The sequence below is a fragment of the Pezoporus wallicus genome, unplaced genomic scaffold (assembly GCF_028554395.1).
Source record: "Pezoporus wallicus isolate ANWC-B61680 ecotype Strahan unplaced genomic scaffold, APGP_CSIRO_Pwel_v1 contig_6428, whole genome shotgun sequence".
NCBI classification, from domain to species: domain Eukaryota; kingdom Metazoa; phylum Chordata; class Aves; order Psittaciformes; family Psittacidae; genus Pezoporus; species Pezoporus wallicus.
In genome coordinates, this window is record NW_026639269.1 from 2,920,071 (window position 1) to 2,943,536 (window position 23,466).

Below are 23,466 nucleotides of genomic sequence, written 5' to 3' on the forward strand. Positions count from 1 at the left end.
GATTCAGTGCTTTTCTTCTATCAATTAAAAAACAGGGAGGAGACTATTGTGCAGCTATATAACTTAACAAGCATAACATGGCTGCTGAAGAGAAACACTGCCTTGGAACAGACATAAGCCACTACAGCTGCAGCGACTGGGAGGTCTGTGGAGTGTCAGTGAACCAGCAGCTGCAGAAATAGCTTTTGGATAGATACAGCTCTTCAGATCTTACAAGCAACCTGGTATATATCTCTAAACCAGTAAGGAGACCAAAGAAGTTTACTGCATAATCAATACAGCCTCACCTATTTAAATTGGCCTCCAAAATTATTATTTTCTGACCTGCATGACTCCTCTCTGACACAGTGCTCCTTTTACTCCACTGACACAGTTTGCCAGATTTGCTCTAAGCATGACTGGCATGCTTACTAGGATCATTTAAATACCCTCTGCAACATTAAGCTAGGCTGAGATGCAAGTTATTCAAATACAATTTGCCCATTAACTGCAAGAAAGAGTATTTTTTAAAGGCACAAAGCACCTTATGTTGCTCAACTTGGGCTTTAACCGTTTCACTATCAGTTGGAGCAGCTTCCCAATCTGATGCAGTTTTGTCCATTTTTTGCAACCATTGCATCATTGATGTGGACTCTTCCTGAATATTCTGCATTTTTGAAAGCATACTTTCTAGTTCTGAAATCTTTTCCTTCAATAAAACTCCCAAATCTTCATAACTGTGATTTACATCAGACATGGCTTGTTGAACAGTTGTCAGTTCTGTAAAAGGAAAGATGCACAAAGACTGTGTTAGAGGTTACAAGCCCTTCAAACAAAACTTAGACTTCAAGAACTTTTAAACAGTGCTCTAAGTTACAATAGCTAATAGTCCCCAAGTAAGAAGTTACTGAACATGTTAAAAGTTATTTCCAATTCACTCTAAAAGTGGTAACACTACATCTGAATGACCTAATACAAGTTCCTAGTTGTAAGAGCTTCAGGCAAATTAATACTTTTCAATCTTTCTACCCATTATTATTTTAGTATTTTAAGCAACAATTCCATAACAAAAAGTTGAACATACCGGACTGCAGTTTAGTTAGTTACACAACAGCCTAACACTGCTGCAATTATTTTTTCCTCACCATTCATATATCATTAGAAATGTGTTTTATCACTGAGAGAGCACAACAGGCAGATGGTGTATTAAGTAGACTATAGTTTAGGAGAGCAGACACTGCAGACTTGGGACGTGGTATGCATAAGCACATATAAAGTGCATGTGTCAGTTCCTTTGTTTCTGTAAAAGGGTTGGTCACACACAGTGATAAAAATGTAAGTAAAATGGGTGTCTTTGTATGTCTGTGTATGTGAGTGTTGTGAACACTGGTGGGTGTTAAGAAGTTTCAAGCCACATACACACATACTAGAATTTTCTCCAAAGCCATGTGCTACATTAAAACAACTATCCCTGTATACATTTACAGAAGTGCATATTGATTCAGAAAACACAGCCAAATTTGATCTGTCTTCAAAGAAAATACTGAAGGTAAGTATTTATACAATTCATTTTAGTATCATGCCCTAGTCAATATAGTTGCCTTACATTATGATAATGTGAATTTTCAGTCTGCTAGTGACTGCTACAAGCAGACTCATGTACAATATTAAAAAAATATATTTAAACGTTTAAGAGTAATTGGCAAGTACATTTCTTTATCACATCCTGAAATTTTTACTGACCTTTATTTTTCAGGAAATCCTGAGCTCCTGGAGCTCCTGCATCACCATTTAACATTGTGCCACCTGTGGATTAAGAGATGAAATCCCATGCTTACTTGGATCTTTTCCCACCAAAACCCCAGCACTGCATTTCCTCTTCAAAACAGTGTGACACATAGCTGTCATTATAATTTTAAAGAAATATCTGAATGCTAACCTTGTAATAACCTTTTTTTTAGTTTTTTTTTAGTCTTTAAATATTTTAAGGTTGTTCTATGTTTAAAGCTGCTCCAGTCATCTAGTAATGTAAGTGGGACCACATATGCACAGCATGTGCATAGCAGATGGGTGTGCACATGGATGCACATGCAAGTATGCACATATGCATGATATATTAGCAGTCTTAGCTCTCACAATACTCTGCTGAATAAATTACTGTAGTAGACAAAGGTCTATGCCCTAACTATGATGCCTAATCACATCCATATGGATAACATCACTTCCTTCTTCTCTCCAAAAGGAACCTCTTCCCTACTGCCTATTGAGAGTAAGATTTTATCCAGAATCTTTGGATATGGCCTTTGGTATGGGTATGGCCTGTGAAAGGGCTAGCTGGCAAACACTGAGACTCTGAGGAGAACACTAAACATTACACAGCAAAGCAGCATAAAAATGGTCATTGCATACACCACATCCAAAGGCACTGCTTACTCAGGATACCTGTACCCACCAGGGAAGTGGCTGAGTCACCACCCCGGAAGTATTTTGAAGACATGTAGATGTGGCGTGCAGGGACATGAGGTGGACAAATATCTCCCTATTTTGTCATAAGCACTTGACAGGGATTGTAATGTGGCGTCATTACTATCACTTGGAGGCAGCTACTCACCCAGGTAAGCTCTACTAGTTAAACATAGTTTGAAAGCCTCTGGACCCAAGGCTACATGGGCTTTGTAAAACGCTATCAGACCACAGAGCTGGGCAAATGGTCAAGCTACAGAGAACTGCAAGGAGAATCACTTCCTGCTCCCCTGCATATATGTATTCCCCGATGAGCAACTGACAGAGAAAGATTAATGTTTGCCTTGGAAAAGGCATCCACCCCACAGTACCAGCTGGACAGTGAGGACCACATTAGTGGCAGCTGGAGGATGGCAAGAGAAAACAAACCAGATAAGAGAAGTCACAGGCCCCAGCCAGAGCCTTGTAAATCTTCATGCTCTCTTAGCTGGACTCCAATATTTATAACTGTGATTAAGTGATACACAGTACAACTCTTGTCCAGGAGGGCAAATACTCTCTTATCTGGAGGATTACAGCTCCTCTCATATGCTAGTTATTCCATTATTTTTCTATCTGGATATGAAGGAGTAGAGAAAGGGGCCAAGGAAGAAGGCCAAATATCCCATGTAAGATTCCAAAATGTTCTTCAAATGTTTTTTACTTAAAATTCAAACAAGAATGAAACCAGAGACAGTTACCACAAAGAGATCTGAGAAAGCATTCTACTCTTGCCAAATAGGTATCCTCCAGCAGTCCCTACCGTCCCAATCTTTTGCAGATGACCAGTGAAGGCCAACATACTTGAATTTGTTTCCAGACCTGACTGAATATGTGCTTATGGCCATTAAAACACCTTAGGTAGCACATGCCTTGAACTATGGCTTGAATGATACTTGGCAGAATTACTGGTTTATGTAAAATAAATTAACATTTAAACAGTAGAGTACAGAAAATCATGGAAATGGATTTGCTGCCTATAAAATCAGATTACCAGTAAAAAGCTCCAGACTGGAAATACATTTTGGCCCAGAAAAGTCACGCTGAGATACGGAGCTGATTCCCTTTCATGCTTTTGTTTCCACTAAATCATTAACTGGCATTAATTATGCTATTGTATCAGGATGAGTAGGCTCACTTTTTGGATAAAACATGTCCTCATCACCCTTCTAACAAAAAGTCCATGATTCTGTAAACCTTTATATGCTTCTTTGGTGTCACACAGAATAGCCTTGTGGCCATTAAGGAGGTACCTCTGTGGCAGCAATGGTGTGCAGTGTTTACAAAAGGAGGGTTTGTATTTCTCCTACTTGTGGGTAAGTGAAGCACTGAACACTACTCACAGTAAGTCCATTTCTCACCATCAGAAGTTTTCTGGAATGAGGTGAAGGTGCATACCTGACTTTGCAACTGCTCTCAGTTTGGCAGGAGAAGTCACAGCAGTAATTAGATTACACAGCAGTGTTCCTCTGCTGTTCATTTTCTGCAGTTCAGGGGCTTTTGATGTCCATTCATCTTTTAAATTCTGGTTAAGAAAGACAGTAATTTGCTCATTACAAAACTGATTTCAGACTTAGAAGATTTACTATAGAGAAAGAAACAACCTTGCTACTAGGGAATCCCCTGAAGTATATCCAAACATGCGAAGGAAATGGGAATGTAAATGCAGACAGCAAGCTCCCTTGTCCCAATCACTGCGACTGCTCACAACTGAAGTCTGTACTTTTCTGTTAGTAACAGATGCCCTATTTCCTTCAGCTGTATCTCACTTTCCCTCTACAATGTCTTACCAACGTATCTTCCAAAGGTTTCTTTAATTCCTCTGTATTCAGAGAGGGTTGTGCTGCTGGAATTCGTTCTGTCGTCTCTTTTATCCATTTCTTTAATGATTCTACAAGGAGCTCAAAAGCATCCATTTGCTTCTGACAAGATGATACATCCTCTTCTCTAGACAATTAAAGATAATTAAAGGAATGACAGTGTTCCTTCTGATAATCAACCCAACAGATATTATCAATTTGATATTGCTATTCCCAAATTCAAAGAGTCACAAAAGCCAATTTTATGGATATGAGCAGAATGTGGAAAATGTAGTCTTGCTGTACAAGAAGTTTGTAAGGAAGCTCTAATAATTTATCCAGCAGCCTGATTCCAAACAGTACTCTAAAGCACTTTGCACAAGCAGCAATTTATTTTCTATCAGAGAAGAGGGGAAGTAGGGTTTTCTTGGAACTGACAGGACTCCAGTCAATATCACAAAATTTAAACAGCACTTGTCTTTACAGACCACATTAGAGCTCTTGAACCAGAGAGACTAACTACAGAGGCATTTCCGAATAGAATCTTGTTTTGTTTTTAAATTAGAAAGCTCTCTTACTACATGGTTAACTGCAATCTCTTGAGATTGCATGTGAGAAGACAGCAGTCATCACAACATGCACTGTATTATTAGCCAAAGTGGAAACACTTTCATTGTTCAACTTACTTTTCCTTTACAGTCTCCTCTACCTCCCTGAACTTCTTTGACAAAGCATTTACTTTTTCTAATACCAATGCTTTATCTCCAGGAAGAGCACGTAATGAAAGTTCTTCAAGAAGCTGCTGCAAAACTTCTAGATCCTTCTTATGTTGTGCCAATTCTACACTAGCTTCCTGCAAAATAGAATTACATTCTTCATATTAGACTTTACAATCACTTGTTCAAAAAATTCTCGATTTTAGCTAACCAACCGAAGCTGGGATACAAGCATGCCTTATTCGTTATTCAATCACTTAGATGAGTTAAACTAGAAATGCACAACATATTCAAATGGAATGTTATAGTACCTGCATATATTGAGACACTTCACTAACATCCTTTCTTGGTGCCTCTGTCTCACTGAGTGCCTGGTTTTTCTCATCTATAAATGACTGAAGTTTCTCTGACAGACCTTCAAATAACTCCACTTTAGTCTTCAACTCCTCCATTTTTATAAGCTTCTCTTTATGCCTGCTACTTGCTTCAGAAAATCGTCCTGAAAGTTCACTCATTTTAGCTTGCAGTGTGGATGCAGTGGATGGATCTGATGTTTCTGTGAACTTCTTAACTTTTTCATTCATGGTGTTTATACTGCTTTGGCGGCCCGCAATGTCTTGTTCTAGCACCTGAAACAAACAAGAACTACTTTGTATTGCTTATAACTAAATTTTAAGATTTGAAACTGGTCCACCATAGGAAGCAACAAATCAGTACGCTAGATAATCAGTGTAGATCTATTTCAGGTACAAAAAACCTTATGTGCAGTTTCGCTTCACAAAACAGTCCTCTTAATTAAGTATTTGGAATCTGCTATAGGTGTTAAACTAGGATTTTAATTATCTCTTGAATTCTGATTTATCAAATGTTTCTTTTTTCAAAGAATGCTACTTACAATGCTTTTACTAATAATATCCTGAATAGCAGCAGAATTCAAAGGCACTTGGTCTTGTTCTTCAAGACTCTTTTCAACTCCTTCCATCCAGTCCAGCATTTCATCCAAGCCATCCTGCACACTTAGAGATCGTGTCAGTGTTATTTGGAGCTTCTCATTCCTTTCATTCACTGATTTGGATAAATTGTCATACCTCTCCACAATATCATCTGATAAAGAGAAAATATATTCAAATGTTTTCCTTTAGTAAAACTAAGCTTTTAATTCATTTTACAAGTTCTTATGAGGTGCGAATCAAATATTGCCAATATCAGGGTGAAGCAAAAGCATCAGCTTTATTCAGAAAAAAACCACACAAGCAAAGATCAAAATCTTCAAATAGAGCCAAGAAGCCCACAGGAGAAGGGAAATGAAGAAGCAGCTTACAGCTGTACTTCCCAGCTTTTAGAAACTGGTTCCCATGCAGATCTAGCTTTTGACAGCTATTGACTGTTCCCAAGAAATACAATAGCGTAAGACAGCTCTTCTACGATTATGTCTCTTATGTTATTGTTAGAGCTGCAAGGTTCTTCCAGATGGTTCTTCATTAGACCTTCAACACTTTGGGATAAACCTCTGAAAGTTACAAATTCCATGTATCTCCCATGGAATTTCATCACCAGCTCCAAAGAGGCAAGCCCATGCTTGTTTTATTTTGTTGCTTTGCAATTTACTTACGGGATTCCAGTAAGAGACAAGTTGTGTGACACACATAAGTCTTCAAACTTCAGACAGTGGTGAATGTCATGCTGTGCTACTTCTCACAACTGACAGGAAAGAGTATTGGGTGTAGGTGGCAAGGTTTTGGGCCAGAAGAGGCATGGGGCTGCCCTATGATAGACACAAGCGGTTCCAGACAGCTCCAAATGACCCACCACAGAGCAGGGCGGAGCTCCTCAGCCAAGCTGGTGGTGTCTCTGAGAAAATGTATTCAAGAAAGAGGAAAGTGCTGCCTGGGACTGAGAATTAAGGGAAAAGAAAGTGTGAAAAGCAGCCCTGCAGACATCAAGGTTAGACAAGAAAATGAGGGAAAATGTATTCAAGGAGCAGAGATTCCCCTGAAGCCTGCGGATGACCATGCTGAAGCATATAACCCCACTGCAGCACATGGAGGACCCTGTGCTGGAGAAGGTGGATATTCCCTGAAGAAACTGCAGCACATAGAGAGCCCAAACTGGGGCATGATTATCCTGAAAGATTTCAGCCCATAGAGAAGACCTACAGTAGAGCAGGTGAGAAGTGTGAGGAGCTGTTACTGGGCTGACCACAATGACCCATTCCTCACTCACCTTGCACTGTTTGGCAGGGAGGAGGTATGAGTAGCTGGGAAAAAACGAGTGATGGTGAGCGTGGAAAAAAAAGGTGTTGCTTCAATGGGTCATTGCTTCTCACTATTGAAATATCTCTTATTTGGCAATAAATGAAATTTAATTTTCCTCAAGTCAAGTCTGTTTTGCCCATGACTTGTAATTGGTAAGTGATCTCCCTGCCTTCATCTCAACCTATGGGCTTTTCCATCTTATTTTCTACCCCCATCCTGTTGGGCAACAGAAGTGAGAGAGCAGCTGGCTGGGCATCTGACAGCCAGCCAAGGTCAACCCCATCGCAGACAGCTTCTTGAAGTCAGAAGGAAATAGTTCCTTGGCTAAGCAAACTCCAAATAATTACTTGGAAACATAAAATTGGAGTCAGTTCCTTGAACCTTACCATGCTCCTTCCCACAGGAGAATTTACGATCCTCAGAAATAACTACCTCTGTTTGGCATGCCCATCAGTAACATGAGAATTAAACATAATCCCAATTTTGGAGGTGGTGGGTGGAGGTGGGAGGGTGTAAGAATAAAATGACAGCTTTTAAGTGGAAATCACATGGATCAATGTAGCAGACAGACCAACAATGAAGTTACTGTGTTGTAATAGCTTATGACTCAGCAAAACATGGACTTGAACAATGACACAAGAATGTTAAAATGCTGTATTTTGTCACTTCCAGTACCTGCATGCAGACACAAGTGATAAAAAGAGGTATTAAGAAAAGTAAACATTTTACCCAGTGTTTTCTGAATCTCATCTTTGTCTGGCATCAACTCTCCCCTTGTATCCAATAACACTTCAGCAGCTTTTTTCAGTTTTTCTACAGCAATTTGGTGGTTTGAAACTTGTCCCTGAAGAACCTGTAAAATTCCACAGTTATCAGTTATACTTTTCAGTACAGCCAGTAGTTACGTTTGCAAGGCTTAAGATACAGCATACAATTTACACTTAGCGCTGGGAATAAACTAACTCAACTTATGAGCTCTTCTAAGAAGAATCTTCACCAGTGGCTATGATTGCTGTTGACTATCTGGCCTTTGTTTTAGTTTATTCACCATCTTTTTCATCTTCTGTTGTACAGTACTTCTCTGACTCAACTGATTTCTTGCATGTAACTTTGAAATGTGTCTTTTGATTAATTGTTTTTAAAGATCACTTGTATAGACTCATGTACTATCCAGAAGAAAAATAAATGTATTTTTCAACTCAGCATTAGACTACAGTTGGTGGGGGAGGTGGAACACACAGTCATCTGCAGTAGTCGCATGTTCAATGTGACTTGCATTGAAAAAGGATCAGGCTGATATCGTAGCGTAAACAGCAACAGACTGAAACAAAACGATTGACTTCACAGTTTATGAGTCTCCTGAGGCCAGCGCCATTGGATTATGCCTAGGTTTGTCCATCTAACCAAGGAACACAGGTTTAGAGACTAGGCCAACAGTCACTTGCTCCAGAGTCAACAGAGAAAGACAGGAAGGCTGAAACAACTTCTGAAAGTGTCTTTCTCTCCCCAGTGTACAAAAGTACTTTAGGGTCAATAGTCTTTATTTCAGGCATCTGTGCTAGTGTATATGATGTATCTTTGTTTTGATTTCTTACTTTATACAAGTCCAAAATGAAGGGACTTCTCATTTATCTTTTGATACATACTAATTCAATGAACATATGACTCAGAAGGTAAACCTATTTGCCCTGCCAGGACAAAGAAGTCATGTCAGTGCATTCAGCACTGGTATCCAGAGCACAGCAGTGTGCCAGAACATAGCATAGTGGGTCTTATTGACCCACTTGACACAATAAAACTCAGACAGACCTGAGAATAATTTTTCCTTATACTAGACAAATACAGTGTACTTGCAGAGGGAGAAAACAAAAAGTACCAGAAAACCTTGTATGCTGTCAGAAAGCAAGCAAGCTGATGCTAGGAGCACTGAAGAACAGTTAATCCCTATAAAAAGATTAGACCCCACCATGGTGCCAAGGTCTGTGTCTAGCTGGATTATCAGCTGCATGTGTTGCCTACCAGCGACAGCTCTTAGTTGCAACACCTGACTTCGTCAAAAATACTCTTTGTTCTGCTTTCACTAACTGGCTTGCTTTCTTCAGCCTCCTGTTTTTTCTGATGCTTTGGATCTTTTGACACATTGTACCCTCTCCCTTCTTCCAAGCTCATATTCATTAAGTATTCTTTTGTGTGGCAAGTAATCCATGTAGGCATCTCATAAAGACCCCCAGTACTCACTCCTTTTGTATTACTTGCATGAAAATTGGCATTATATAGGATATAATTCTCTTTGGCATAAGAAACAAAAAGTTTAAACAAAGCTTCAAATCATAATTGGTGTTACTCCTACTTTTCTAGCCCTTGGAACCACAAATGTGTCCCGCTGTCAGGAGTTCAAAATTTACACTTTCAATTTTGACATCTTAAAACATCACTAGGATTTGTCTCCTTTGATGTGTCATGCACCGAAGTGTTTGGCAATACCAATGGCAGGTTTGAAAGATACTGTGTGGTAAAGGTAACTACTTCTCAGGCAGATGCATGGGAAATTGGTTAAAGCATGTACCTTCCAAGAGCCACTGACTATCATTTGTCAATAGTAAACATATCAGACCTTCACTGATACTCCACATATCACAGACTAAACCAGTGAGGAAATGCTCAACTAACAGCCTTGCCCACTGAAAAATAATCTTGCATTTTTTTATAGTATAGATGAATGAATGTGTTCATGACCATGATCAAGATTCAGTCCAAAGATGACAGACTGTATGAAACTTTATGTAGCTCACCTTATACCTGGGTTCCTAAAGCCTTCTGTAAACCTACATTTTACGCAGCTAGCTGGAGTTTTACCTTAAGTCTCCATCATCAACCTGTCTTGCCTCCACTAGGATATACATAAAGTTGTGAGGATGGGGGTTAGTGCAGAAAAAAAACCCAAAATACTGTTTTTTTGTGCAGTGCAAATTATGTTACAGTCACTCTCTGCAAGGCATATAGCCCTGGATGCAACGGGGGCAGGCAAACAGGCTGGTCACAGCACACTGCTTATTCAGTAAGATCCCTTTCATAATGCAGTAATGCACAAATGTGAACATAGAAAAGCAGGTCACAGACAACAAACATCAAATAGTCTTTCCTATCAGGAAGTCTGTCCCAAGCTCTACTCTATTGCAAACTATAATCATTAAATCCTTTCTTAGTTCAAAAACTTCCCAGGTTTCACCCTATCTTTTGCTAAGTGATATGAAAAACATCTTGCTTTCATCACTCCTAATGGCACCTTGGGCCCTCATTTTTTTTCACCCTAGTGCTTTTCAGGTAACACTCTGAACAGCTGAATTTCAGAACTATGATAGCTTCATGCCCATGTGCAAGGCAAGAATTTGGCCTGCAGCCACTTGGATTACATTAGATTAGCCTACTTTTCAGACAAAAAGCAGTTCCTTATAAGACAGAAGTACTTCTGGTTTTTAAAGCTTTTCACCTTCGTTTCTTCTAGTTGTCTCTGGAGATTTTTGGGATCTGCTGCAATTGGCTCTGATAGTTGTTTGTTCACAGTTATTTCAGAGGCTTGGAGAGCTGACGAAAGTCCAGATGATGCATCTTCATAATGCTGGTATTTATCCACCAGGTCTTTAAGGTTATTTCCAAGGATGCTACACTAAAAGAGTAGAAAACAAACAAGCAAATACCCAAGCGTTAAAATGTGTGCTGCATTTCATAGCAATCTCAAGGTCATACTTTCCTTCCTGAAATACTACATGATTTTTTTCCTATCATCATTCCACTGTCTAAGTGATTTCTGAACTTAAGCATGACAGCTGGACAGGCTATGCAGGTCATCCCAGTTTGTGCTCCTCAAGTGTGAGTTAGGCTGAATTCACTGATGCAGGTGGGAAACTGGAATCTAACCCATTATACTGGAATAAGGAAAGCATTAGCAATACTTTTTGATCCATCAATGTAAAAGATTCTTTATCAGCGCTCTGACACCAAAAATGCAGCCAGTGGAAACTAGAATTTTTCTTCAAAAACAGAAGATACATGTATGTTCATTGAACTACAGGCAGCAGAATATTGCTCTCATAAATACTTTACCTGCATAGCAAATCCAAAGTGATATGGCTCAGTATTGCAGATACACTTTGTTTTGGTCACTTAAGAATGTCATCTGACCAAGATCCTACTAGTCCTATATGTTACCATGCCCCAAAATATAAACAGTGAATAATCACGTAAAAAGGTCAGTGGAACTCTTTCAGACTTTTCTGGAGATATTTAACAAGCAAATCTGATCGTATCAAATCATATTATTTATAAACAGTTACTTTCAAAATTTATAGTCTGAACTTTCCATACACTGTATTTTCATACTTATATATGGCACTTGTTCTCCATCTGCTGGGCAAACATAGAATGCACTCATTTTCATAACCAGTTAACTGACTTTAAGATTCCTTCAACATATAAGCCTATAAAGTCATACGCCTGTGTGTGAATACAGATCTATAAAAACGAAATCAACATAAATATTTACTGAAAGCAAGAAGCTTTTACAAAAGGCAAAACAATTACTACAAACCCATTTTCAACTTGGAAGATCTCACAAATTGCAGATCTCACTTTTTAGAAGTCAGTCTTTCAAGACTCAATTTAATAAGAAAAGTCTACTTGCTTTCCTTATTTATGGTGAAATGTTTAAAGTATGTCTATTATGTCTGTGCTAGACGGAAGGGATAGAATTTGGCGAGTTGACAAATCTGAGACCACAAAGCAAGCTGTTGGCATAGGATTGTTACGCACATCAAAATAAGCTCTCTGAAAAGTTTGTGATGAAATCTTCAGATTCACACTCAAAACTAATCCAGTAAATCAACTGAAGGAGATCTAACATGTTAATACAAGCTTTTAGCTTCCCTGTTCGTCTAAGTGAAAAGTGAAAATGTGTTTCTGTAAATGGAGATCCTGCTTCACAGACTGTTTGAGAGAACAGCGTTTACACAGTTTTTGTAATCAACTGATCAAATCCATGTCTTTATAGAATTTACATTTCTCAGAATAACGTTGAAGTGATGAAAATTCCCATACAAAGATGGCAACTGCTGTGGACCAGCACTGTATCAGTGAACACTGAAGCCCTACTAAGGAGTCTGAACCTATGATCTTAGAAAATTACGAAATGGCATAGTCAAAGGATATTGACAGCAACTCCCTCTTAAATGGTTTAATTCATCATTATCTCAAAAGTTTAAAATTGCAAAATATTATCAGTATTAAACAACACTTTGTTTCCCTTAAAACAGCAGGAAATTTGGCACGTGAGACCAGTTAGTGATGTTTGTCTAGTTCTATCAGATAGATTCCATATGTGCACCTGGCACAAACAGCTGGATTATCTTCCTTCGCTAAGGTACATAAAGGATTTTGCACTGCTAGTTTCCCATTAGTTAGAGACTAAGCTCAGACTGTTAAGGATAAAATGCTTATCTGGCAGAAGAGTGGAAAAGAATCGCTATCCTCAAATCACTATGCTCTTGCAAGCCAAGTGCTGACAACAAAGGTCACATTGGGACAAACTATTTCAGGATAAAAATCAAATTGAAATTCTGAATGTTAATCTTGGCATAGTCTAGCTCTCTACTGATTTTATTAGTAAGAAGCCAAGTAAATAAACAGTTGTGGGAAATTTCACAAGGAAGTTGTTAAAGAAATATTATCTATCTAGAAGTATCACAATTTATTTCCACAGCAAAATGCTACTCGGGTCTCCTGTCATAAACTCAAAGAGTTTGTTTAAGGCTGAAAAGTACAATGGAGAAATCTAATCTCATTTCTCCCTTGCAATATATTTTAGAAAATTTCATCCATTCAGACCTTAAACAGTTCAGCACTTGACTAAAGCAACCTTCTAGAAAAGTATCTTGTGCTGTCACCTAACTTTACAAATCAAAGAACTTACAAATTCTCACAGTACTTGTTCCATCAGCTAAACCCTTTCAACACAAAATTCCAAATTATAGTACTCTTTCCGACTCAGTATAAATAAATCTTACCTTAGTATAGAGAGATTTGAAACGATCTGAAGCACTATCCAATTTATTTTGCACTTCAGTATATGTAGCTGAAGTATCAATACCATCTTTGTCAACCTTCACACCATCTCTTTTGCTACATGACCTTGCAGCATCTAAAACTCTTTGTCCAGAAATTGTAATATACCGTAAATCACCTTTGTGAGATATAACATCTTCTGAGAAACTCTTTTGCCGTTTCAATTTGACCATAATACCACTGAAGTCAGAAGCACCTGCCTCCAAATTGTCAAGTTCTTGTTCTGCCTGCTGCAGCCATGTTTCAAATTCACTATAGTCTGTATCAAATTTCTCAAGTTCTTCTCTTAAAGAACGAGTCAATTTCATTTTCCGTTCTGATTCAGCCAAAGCAGTCTCATACTGAGCCTTCAGCTCTTTCATGTTCCTTTGCATCTTGTCTTTTTCTTCAGGGGAAAGGTAATGCCCTTGTTTTTCAAGCAGTGCCTGAGCAGACTGAGTTGCTATTATGATAGCCTGCTGCTGGGAAATAATTTTCTCATGTTGAGCCTACAAGAAAAGAAAGAACAAATAATGACCAGCACCTTCCGGATAGTTCTTTGGAAACAATGAGTAAAATAAAGTCCATCAAAATGACAAAAAAGCTTTCTTTATTTTCCTCTTATTTATTTATAAAAGCATTTTGAAATTTAAATGAAAGAGTGACTCCTGGTCATCATATTGCTGTGCAGTTTCAAAATGTCATGAAACATCCAATGGCAATTTTAGTCAGGTACACAGCCTATGACTTAGTGGGAATCTTCAAATATCACTGGAACTCAAAAATACTAGGACATATATACACCACACAAACACTTTCCCCTATACTCTGTCTAGTACAGTAAAAGTAGGTGTTATCAGTCTTTCCCATTTTTTCCTAGTAAAAATTATTTGTGTATTACTGAACACTTAGTGTGCTTATTGTGATCAGACTTTCCCTAATTCCCTGTCTCAAAATAGGATTTATCAAAGAAAGCAGTCAAAGGTAGGCAACTTCCAAATCAAAACTGTTCTGTTTCATGTTACGCACATTGTAGCTATCATTTCAGGCAAACAGATCAAAAGGAATGAAAGCACCAAACAGTAAAGAAAATACAGACACTTTCTTCTTATATTGAGTGAACAAACATTATTATTTAATTATTTTAACTTGATTTTTCAGTTTCAAGAGCAGTGATTCTTATCAAATATATTCAATCCTTCTGACATCGGAAACCAAGACACATTCTGTGCATGGAAATGGTTTCAATTTCATAAAAAAAATAAAGTCATAGGAACTAGAACTGTCTGCCACATAAAAAACCTATTTCAAATACATTAAAACAAACAAACAAACAAAACAAAAAAAAATAAAAAGCAAAACAAAACAAAAAAATTAAAACTCCATTCTTGAAGGTCTTCTACTTCCATGTAAAATAGCTATGTAAAATAGATCGGTATGCTTTTCATCTATGAGTACAGTGAGCAAGTATCCCATAGGCATCAGGTGCAGAAAAGAACTATTGAAAAAGTGGAAGTAAAAGCCTAATGTACACAAAAACAAATGCTGTTATTTTCTTAGGTTTCTGTACCCCTCCCCCCCCCTTTTTTTCATAAGAAAGAAAATCCAAGTATCAGCTACCAGCATAACTGTTTTCATCAATATGGCCATCAAACCACACCTAAAAGTTCTTGGCTGCTCAACTGTAAGTCAACAAAACCCATAAAACTGAGCTTTTATTATTTTAAATGCTTCCAATTATCTTACCTGGAAAACCCGTTTTTAAAATGCTGCACTGTGGTTTTATATAATTCATCCTTCTGAGGCCTGCAAATAGTGCTCTGCTCATATGTTAAAGATACAGGGAATGTAATTTCAGCAAACCTTTATTTGCAGCTACTGGCAACCAGTGTTCCCAGGGTTTGAATCTGTGGCTATTACAAAGATTTTTTAAGAAGTCACATAAAGGTTATGAATTTATGTTGCTGCTTTTCTCATTTCACTTACCTGCATTCATTTCTCACTATAAAAATTAAAAATGGACTCACCATTACGATTCTAAACATTTACCTTGCAGAATATGTCCTTTTTGTTATTTTGCAGGAAACAACATAGTTAACAGCAAAAAAAAGTGACAAATTCCAATACATTCTAACTACTGAAATTCCTACCACTGTATGTCACAAACTTCCTAGTGTCTGTCCCAAAGTCTATGACAGAAAGGATGAGACTGAATTCACTCATGTTGAATGGGGACTGAAACGCTTAGCACCTAAGCATTGCATAAACCCAGTAACAGTACCTTGACTTTCTGATACTGCTGGTTCAGATTATCTTCTGTGCTTTTTAGTAGTCCATCCACCTGAGTTTCAATGTCTTGCTGAATTTCCAGCAGATTACCATTGACGTCATCCTCCTCTCCTTCCAAAGCCTTCACATCTCCCTCTTCATAGTGTGTTCCATTCTGTTCTATTGCCTGCTTGAACTTCTGGCCATACTCTGCTTCTTTATCCACATTTGATAACCAATCCAAGAGATTTTCTATTGTATTTTTACTTTCTTCCAGCTGTTCTATGGCTGCAACCTACATTGAAATTTCACACTTTCAGTTTAGAAATCTTCTTTATGCACTACAAACTATCATATGCAAATACACCATTTAAAATACATTAATATTAAATAAAATTTTTGATTGTCATATATGTTGCTGTTTATTTTATAAAGAAAATAAACCAGCAAACAGTTTATAAAGTCATAATTCATTTGGGTGACTAAATCTCTCCAGAGTATATCAATATGTATTGGGTTTGCAAAGCAAGGTTTCGGTAGCAGGAGGGCTACAGGTTTGGCTTCTGTGAGAAGCTTCCCCCATGCCCAATAGAGCCAATGACAGCCAGTTCCAAGATGGACCCACCACCATCTATGGCTGAGCCCATTAGTGATGGTGGTAGTGCCTCTGTGTTTAAGAAGAGAGGACAAAAAAATGAGCAACTGCAGCTGGAGAGAGAAGTGAGAACATGAGAGGAACAGCTCTGCAGACACCAAGGTCAGTGCAGAAGGAGGGCAGGAGGTGCTCCATGCACCAGAGCAGAGATTCCCCTGCAGCCTGTGGTGCAGCCCATAGTGAGGCAGCTGTGCCCCTGCAGCCCATGGAAGCCCATGGTGGAGCAGATCTCCACCTGCAGCCCATGGAGGACCCCACACCAGAGCAGAGAGATGCCCAAAGGAGGCTGTGACCCCATGGGAAGCCTGTGCTGGAACAGGCTCCTGGCAGGACCTGTGGCCCCATGGAGAGAGGAGCCCACACTGGAGCAGGTTTGCAGGCAGCACTTGCGACCCCATGGGGGACTGACAGTGGAGCAAGTGAAGAGCATGAGGGGTCCTCTCCTGAGGAGGAAAGAGCCATAGAGTCAGTGTATGATGAACTGACCACAACCCCCATTTCTATTTTGCCTGTGCTACTGGGAGGGAGGAGGTAGAGAATCTGGAAGTAAAGTTAAGCCCAGGAAGATGAGAGGGATGGGGTGAAGGTGGTTTTTATTTCTCATTATCCTCCTCTGATTTTATTGGTAATTAATTAATTTCCCCAAGTCAAGTCTATTTTGCCCATAACAGTAATTGCTCAGTGAACTCTCCTTGTCCTTATCTTGACCCATAAGCCTTTTGTTATATTCTCTCTCCAGCTGAGAAGGGGAGTGATAGAGCAGCTTTGGTGGGTACCTGGTGACCAGCCAGGGTGAACCCACCACACGATAGTAAGTTGCAAGACGAATTCTGTAAGAAACATAGAAAGCTTGAATAAAGGTACAAAATGGTTGCCTAAAAACCTTTTCTGTTTCCTGCTTAATTGCTGTTGTCATCGCTTTATCCAGTTCTTTTTTGGACTCTTCTGCTTTCTGGCTAAGGAGCAAACACTTTGTCTTAGCTTCATTTAGTTTCTGTTCCAGAATAGTCTTGTCTTCTTGTGACAACCTTTCTCCATTCTCTTTCAAGAAGGATTCAGTATTTTTCACGATCTCTGCCAATGTCTGGGCACTCATTCTCATGTCTTTTTGTATCTCCTTTTGAGAAAAAAAGAAAGAAGAGTAAATAAATTATTGACTAGACCTTTCCAATTACCTTTATTTGAACTATCTCTGTTCTAGGGATAAGCACCACAATGGTCTTTTCTTACCTGGGAGAGCACGATACATTACACATGATACAAAATTGCAGATAAGATTATTACAAAAATAAAATCAATTCAACATCTGACAATGTTGCTGCAGCTCAATCTTTTTCTTAAATTTCAAACCTGCTGGCTTACACTGCTATTCAGAATGAGGCCACATTTTTCCTTTGTTTAGCAGCTCAAATATTGTATATCCATGTATACAGAAGAAAATATATACTACTTTTTAGGTATCAAGAGATAAAGTAAATCTGTTATACCGTATTTAGTGAGTCTGCTCACAAATTTCATCCCATTACCATCTCAACAGAAAGCTGAAGACAATAAGGGGACTGAACAGAAGTCAGAAACTTGTGGTCATCTTTCCCAGGTGGAAGTTTTCAGGTTTTGTTCAGGCCAGAAATGCTGTCAGAATATTTTTACTTTTAAAATCATAATATTTCAATTTCTAAAGAATGCTTAATTCAATTAAATTCCACAGAGGACAGATGTTTAGTTTTAGTTTATCCAAAGCAGTTTGCCTAGTCCTATAAGAGTCAGATGAAAAAACCCTGCCTCTCAGTTATCTGAGGAGAGCTTTAATTTTAACAGTAATTATGCTACTGAATACAGTCACTCAGTTACTGAAATAATGAAGGGTTTTTTCTTTATATGCTGTGTAACACTCTTGAAGCTGCAAGACCAAACATTTGATTCCCATCCTACACTACATATTTTGTAGCAATTATAGAATATAGCTTGGCAGCTAAATCTGCAGCTTATTTTAGCACTTCAGCAAGTATGTTAGATTTTTCCTGAGGACACTATACCAAGACACGATTCTTCTTCTCTGACAAAGATCTCTGTGCTCCCTTTCAAACAGCTCACTGAAGATGCAAGCTCTGTAAAATCTATAAAATACCTTTTTTAAGCCCTCATTTCATTCCCGAGACACTCTTCTACAATGGTGCCTCCACAAAATCAGTCAGCAAATAACAACTGGTCTGCTAGGCTGTCACAAACAGCTGATGGAAAAAAATTTAACCAAATGCTATACCAGGTCTTCACTCCCATGGGTACCCCACGTAGGCCATAAATTCTTAAGACAGGTAAGTGGTATTAAAAGTTACCTCAGGGGTGTCTGTATCTTTCTACTGACTATAAGAACTTCAACAAATTAGATTTGTTACGCTGGAGATAAGTAAAGTGAGGCAAAATGAATACGGAGATTTCTGCCTTTATAGATTACTAAACCTGACCTGGAGCTCTAGGGTACAGTAAACTACTATTAGGAGAAGGAGGAAGAGTACCAGGTCCTTCAGTCCTTTGACTATCATAAACTCAATTAATATTAATCAAGACAGAGTAAAAGCTGAGAGGCAAGGTCTTAACAGGAAAACGAGCAAACTGAGAGGGCTCTCTTACACCAAGGAGACTGCAAGCAACACTAGAAAAAAAAATTCAAACCAAAAAAAGAATGTGGCAATGGAAAGCCTCAGGCAAGAGACAGCGTCCAGCAAATTTCTTCAAAATACTGCGAACAGGAATAAGCACCGCCTGATAACCAGTTAAAAAGCTGGTTACATTATTTTAGCATAATAAATGACTGTGATTTTATCACATCTGACAGGAACAATCTTGGGTAATGCATTACAAATTTCATGCCTGCACCAAGAGTACTTCTGGAAATGCCTAGTACATACTCCCTATTCTAGGGTCTCCTAGGTTGAAAATTTCTTTTTTCCCACTGGCACATACTAGAGTGTATTCATGGGGAGCAGGCTAAATGCATGCCCTTAAGCCTTTACTTTTGGTAGGTCAAACAAATCTATTTTACTCTCCCATGACAAGTCTTGTTATTCAACAAAAGAGTGTAGTCACTTTCCTCTGCACTCAGGTTTCCTTAACTTATCTAACTAGAATTGCACATACCTCCTGTTTGGTCTGGTACTGTTCCAGCTCAGCCTTGCTGTCTCCAATAACAAGAGACACTCGCTGTCCAATGAGTCGATTTTCAGTCTGTGTAAGCAAATCACAGATTTCCTGCAGTTTCTCTTTGCATTCCTGCTGCCGTTCAGCCACATCCTATATTAGAGCCAAGTACAATTGAACAATAAAACAAAAACATCCTCACTTCAGGAACCAAAAGACACTCTAATTGGAATTACCTTTGAACATCAATATTGCAAAGCAATCATTTTAAAAGTATGCTGTAAACATGATAGCAGTGGTACAAAGAGCAAGATGAACATACAGAAGTTATGGATAATAAACCTCAAGTATGTTGTAAGTAAAAGAGACCATGTTTGATGGAATTGCCCAGTAGAAGTCTGGCCATGCACATATGTGAAAGATGAAATCTCCAAACGACAGGAGTGAAAATCCAGTCTCTTAACTGCTTGAAGCCTGTGACAAATACTATTAATTCTGAAAAAAGGATATCAAAACAGAGGTTAGCTGTGATTGTTAGTGTTTGTTGGTATGTATAATATGTTACCTGAATAGAAACATTGACTTTTTAAGCAGCAGAAAAGATCAAAACATGCAAGCTCATTATTGTTACTATGTCCTAGAAGTTATCTGTGCTTTTTCTTTACTCAGTTTCACATTTCTTTCACAAAGTATGGTGGAAACAAATGTTCTTAGAATGGCAAACTAATCCAAAGTCTTCAGAATGCTAAAACACCTTTCACTATGCATAAACTGGAGGCTGAGGTGGTTATTCTGAGTCTTAAGAAGGCTTTTATGAGAGGAGATGCAGCATCTTATCAGCATCCTTCAGTGGCAAACAATGATAGGACAAGGGGTAATGGGTACAAACTGGAACACAAGAGGTTCCACTTAAACTTGAGAAGAAACTTCTTCTCAGTGAGGGTGACAGAACACTGGAACAGGCTGCCCAGGGAGGTTGTGGAGTCTCCTTCCCTGGAGACATTCAAAACCCGCCTGGACGCATTCCTGTGTAACATTATCTAGGTGTTCCTGCTCCGGCAGGGGGATTGGACTAGATGATCTTTTGAGGTCCCTTCCAATCTCTAACATACTGTGATACTGTGATCCTTGACTCTACAAAAGCTGCTTATGCTTGCCAACTGCAGCCATGCCAGCTGAAGACGTAACTGTCCTAACTGGACTCCTAGCTTTCCCACTGCCCATGCCTAGAACTGCAAAGATCAGAGCTGGTTCACTCATATGCTTGTCCCTCTAACCTGTCTCAGTCAAAATAAGCCATGGTAGCAAATCTGGTTCTTTGACTACAAAGACCTAGAAAAAAGGTCAAGACCTGGCAAATTAAAGGAAAATAACATCAGCAGAACAGAAGTGATGAGCAACGGTGCGATAGTAAATTCACTGCTCAATACAGCTGCAGCTGGAAGAGTTCACTGCTTTAACTACTGATACAGCTGCTAAACAAACAACACCTGTGAGAAACCTCAAGTAAATTTCTCCACCTGCTAGGAAGAGCAGACCTGGTCACCTCAGGCTCTACAGATGCTTGTGTCCAAAACTGTGTCTGTCCATAATCTAACATGCTGTTTCTGTGACTGTACCAAGGAAAGACTAAAATGAAAATTCACCAAGTTAATCAATATCATCTCTATAGAATCATCAATAGTAAAACTTAAGATAGGAACACAATACTACATGCTGGTATTAAAATTCCTCATCCATAGACAGAAACACTCAGCACACATTCACACACAAAGGCAAACCTTCTGATCACCCAGCTCTTGTGCTGCCTGTAACCGAGTCTCTAAACTTTCCACTTGAGATGTTATTGCCTCCTGTACTTCCTGAAAAGATTTCTGGGTGGTATTTAAGAGCCTCAGCAGTTGTTTGCTCTGATTAGGAGAAAGATCTTGAGCATGTTCAGAAATGAAGAACTGAACATCAAATGCAGTGGAGTCCAGTTGAGTTTTTTTACAGCCAAGCTCTGCAGCACTGCCCTGTGAATGAACAGAAGGAAATGACTAGCAATGAAGACAAATTCAGCACAAATAAAACACAAGTATCAGTACCCTCTTTTCTTAGCCCCTGTCCCAAGATACTTTTGAAAGACAGTTTGGCCACAGTAAATCAAAACTCCATGTCAGAATCATTCTAACACATTCAGAGACAGCATGTGAATTTATGCATGGTTTGCCTCTGGGACAGTCCATGTCCAAGTAACAAATAAGATGACCTTGAACATCTCTATTTGCTTTCTCATGGATGCCTGAAAACTGGCTGACCTTCAACTCTGGAAGATTTATGGCATGCTAGGTTTAACAGTTCTAGGTTCTAGGTCTGAAGATCCAGTGATGTTAAAATATTTCCTTGAAAGCATTCTTATTCTTGACTCCACAACGAGAAGCCCCATTTCCAACAGTATGGCAAATTCTGCCCACGGTTACGCACAAGACATTACCATGCATACTGGAATCCTATTAAAGCACCATAAAATAATGTAATTTGTATCATTCATACATACAGAGGTGTATGAACATTATTAAAAGTTTATCTGATTTGGTTTTTGTGGCTCATTTCATAGTGCGTAATGAAGATATCTTCCCTCATCTTCCATTCTCACATATAATTGATTTGAAAGCTAACTGAAATTCAGTAGAGTTCCTGGACCTCAGATATAAAGACCCAATTTTAACCACTAAAGTACCTGTATTATAAATTAGATTTCCAAAAAAGGGTCAGATTTATTGCCACAAATGTAAGCAGAACCTGTAGCTTTCTCAGTAAGCCAAACTATACCAAAAGTTTCTTCAAGACATAAAGCAAATCAGCAAGATTTTATTACTGGATTAGAAAGTAGTTGTCATCTTAATGAATTATTTCTAGCTATCTGTTTCAGTAAGAGAGATTAATAACCAGGTATAAAAAACCTAGGTAACAATTCATAGTAAGTAGCAACATTTAATAAGCGCCAACACCTGTTATAAAGAATACCTACTTTAAATAGCTGTAAACTTTGCTTCATCTCTTCCATATCATTAGTATTCACTGTGAAGTCATTCATGGTTTTCCTGTTTTCTGTGATCCAGTCTGAAAATCTCTGCAGTTTGTTTAAAAGTTCCTGGTGTGATACTGCAATCTTAGACTAGAAAGGGAAGTTGTACGTTTATTTATGTTTCTGGAGTCTAGTCACATTTTCTATCATATGAAATAGAATCATAGATGTATTTTTATATTAAGATAAAACAAAATAAAGAAAAACAAACTCATTCTTAGCCAAATTATCTTTAAGAAGGTAAAGATACCTTCTTCAAAAAGGTTAAAATGTACACTGATAGAAACATACCATTTCCAAGTCAACTGCAGAGACTATTTGTTTTGCTTGTTTTGAAGATGTATCACAGACCACCAAAAATGCTTCCTGCACATAGTTGTAACTTATCTTCAGCTCTTTAAGTTTCTCTTCAGGAATATCCCTGTTACAAAGCTTCAAAAAGTCCTCTGTCAACTTCATGTCCTTTTTTAAGATAATTGCAAAAGTAGCCAGTCCTGACTCAAATGACTACAAAGAGAATATATGTAAGATGCATTAAGTTACTAAGGAAGAAAGGCATTTAAATCTGAATAACTGTAATGATATTTGAAATCTCTTTTTTTAATCCAAGGGCTTTTCCTAGCACCCAACACTGAAGTACAAGCACAAAGAATATTTTATTTACCTCTAGTTGTTGCAGTTCACCTTTCAATATTTCCAGGTTGTTACTAATAGGCTGCTGGATATCCAGGTGGCTTTTCATATCTTGAAGCACTGCCAAATGTCCTCTCATTTTCTCTATTAGCTGCTGTATTCCATTGATCTGAAAATGAGTTTTAACAGTAAGAAAAGGTTCTCCAAATAGACAAATTTTAAAATAAGCCATAAAAGTCCTTGTTATAATCATAATTTATTTCAAATTTATAATTCATTTTTCCAACTATTTTTCCAATTTAATTATTCTCTCCAGCACTTGGAAGGATTCATGCAGTTACTTTCACACAGGACA

The 23,466-nt window shown here is 38.3% G+C and overlaps 1 protein-coding gene across 9 annotated transcripts in view; it reads right to left on the reverse strand.

Annotated features, from left to right (window-relative positions):
* DST (dystonin) overlaps positions 1-23,466 on the reverse strand; it is a 296,528-nt gene that overhangs the window by 85,911 nt on the left and 187,151 nt on the right. For 8 of the 9 annotated variants that reach the window (XM_057414090.1, XM_057414089.1, XM_057414088.1 and 5 more), the window contains 13 exons: positions 19,409-19,561; positions 17,154-17,387; positions 15,629-15,910; positions 13,311-13,856; positions 10,742-10,918; positions 7,981-8,104; positions 5,892-6,100; positions 5,308-5,625; positions 4,967-5,133; positions 4,272-4,428; positions 3,880-4,006; positions 1,723-1,785; positions 524-759 (listed from right to left, as the gene is read on the reverse strand). In XM_057414090.1, the coding sequence (XP_057270073.1) occupies positions 524-759; positions 1,723-1,785; positions 3,880-4,006; positions 4,272-4,428; positions 4,967-5,133; positions 5,308-5,625; positions 5,892-6,100; positions 7,981-8,104; positions 10,742-10,918; positions 13,311-13,856; positions 15,629-15,910; positions 17,154-17,387; positions 19,409-19,561 (2,793 nt within the window). Of the gene's footprint in view, positions 1-523; positions 760-1,722; positions 1,786-3,879; positions 4,007-4,271; positions 4,429-4,966; positions 5,134-5,307; positions 5,626-5,891; positions 6,101-7,980; positions 8,105-10,741; positions 10,919-13,310; positions 13,857-15,628; positions 15,911-17,153; positions 17,388-19,408; positions 19,562-21,189; positions 21,424-22,421; positions 22,569-22,769; positions 22,986-23,142; positions 23,281-23,466 lie in introns of all 9 variants that reach the window. The other variant, XM_057414085.1, reaches the window with a different exon arrangement.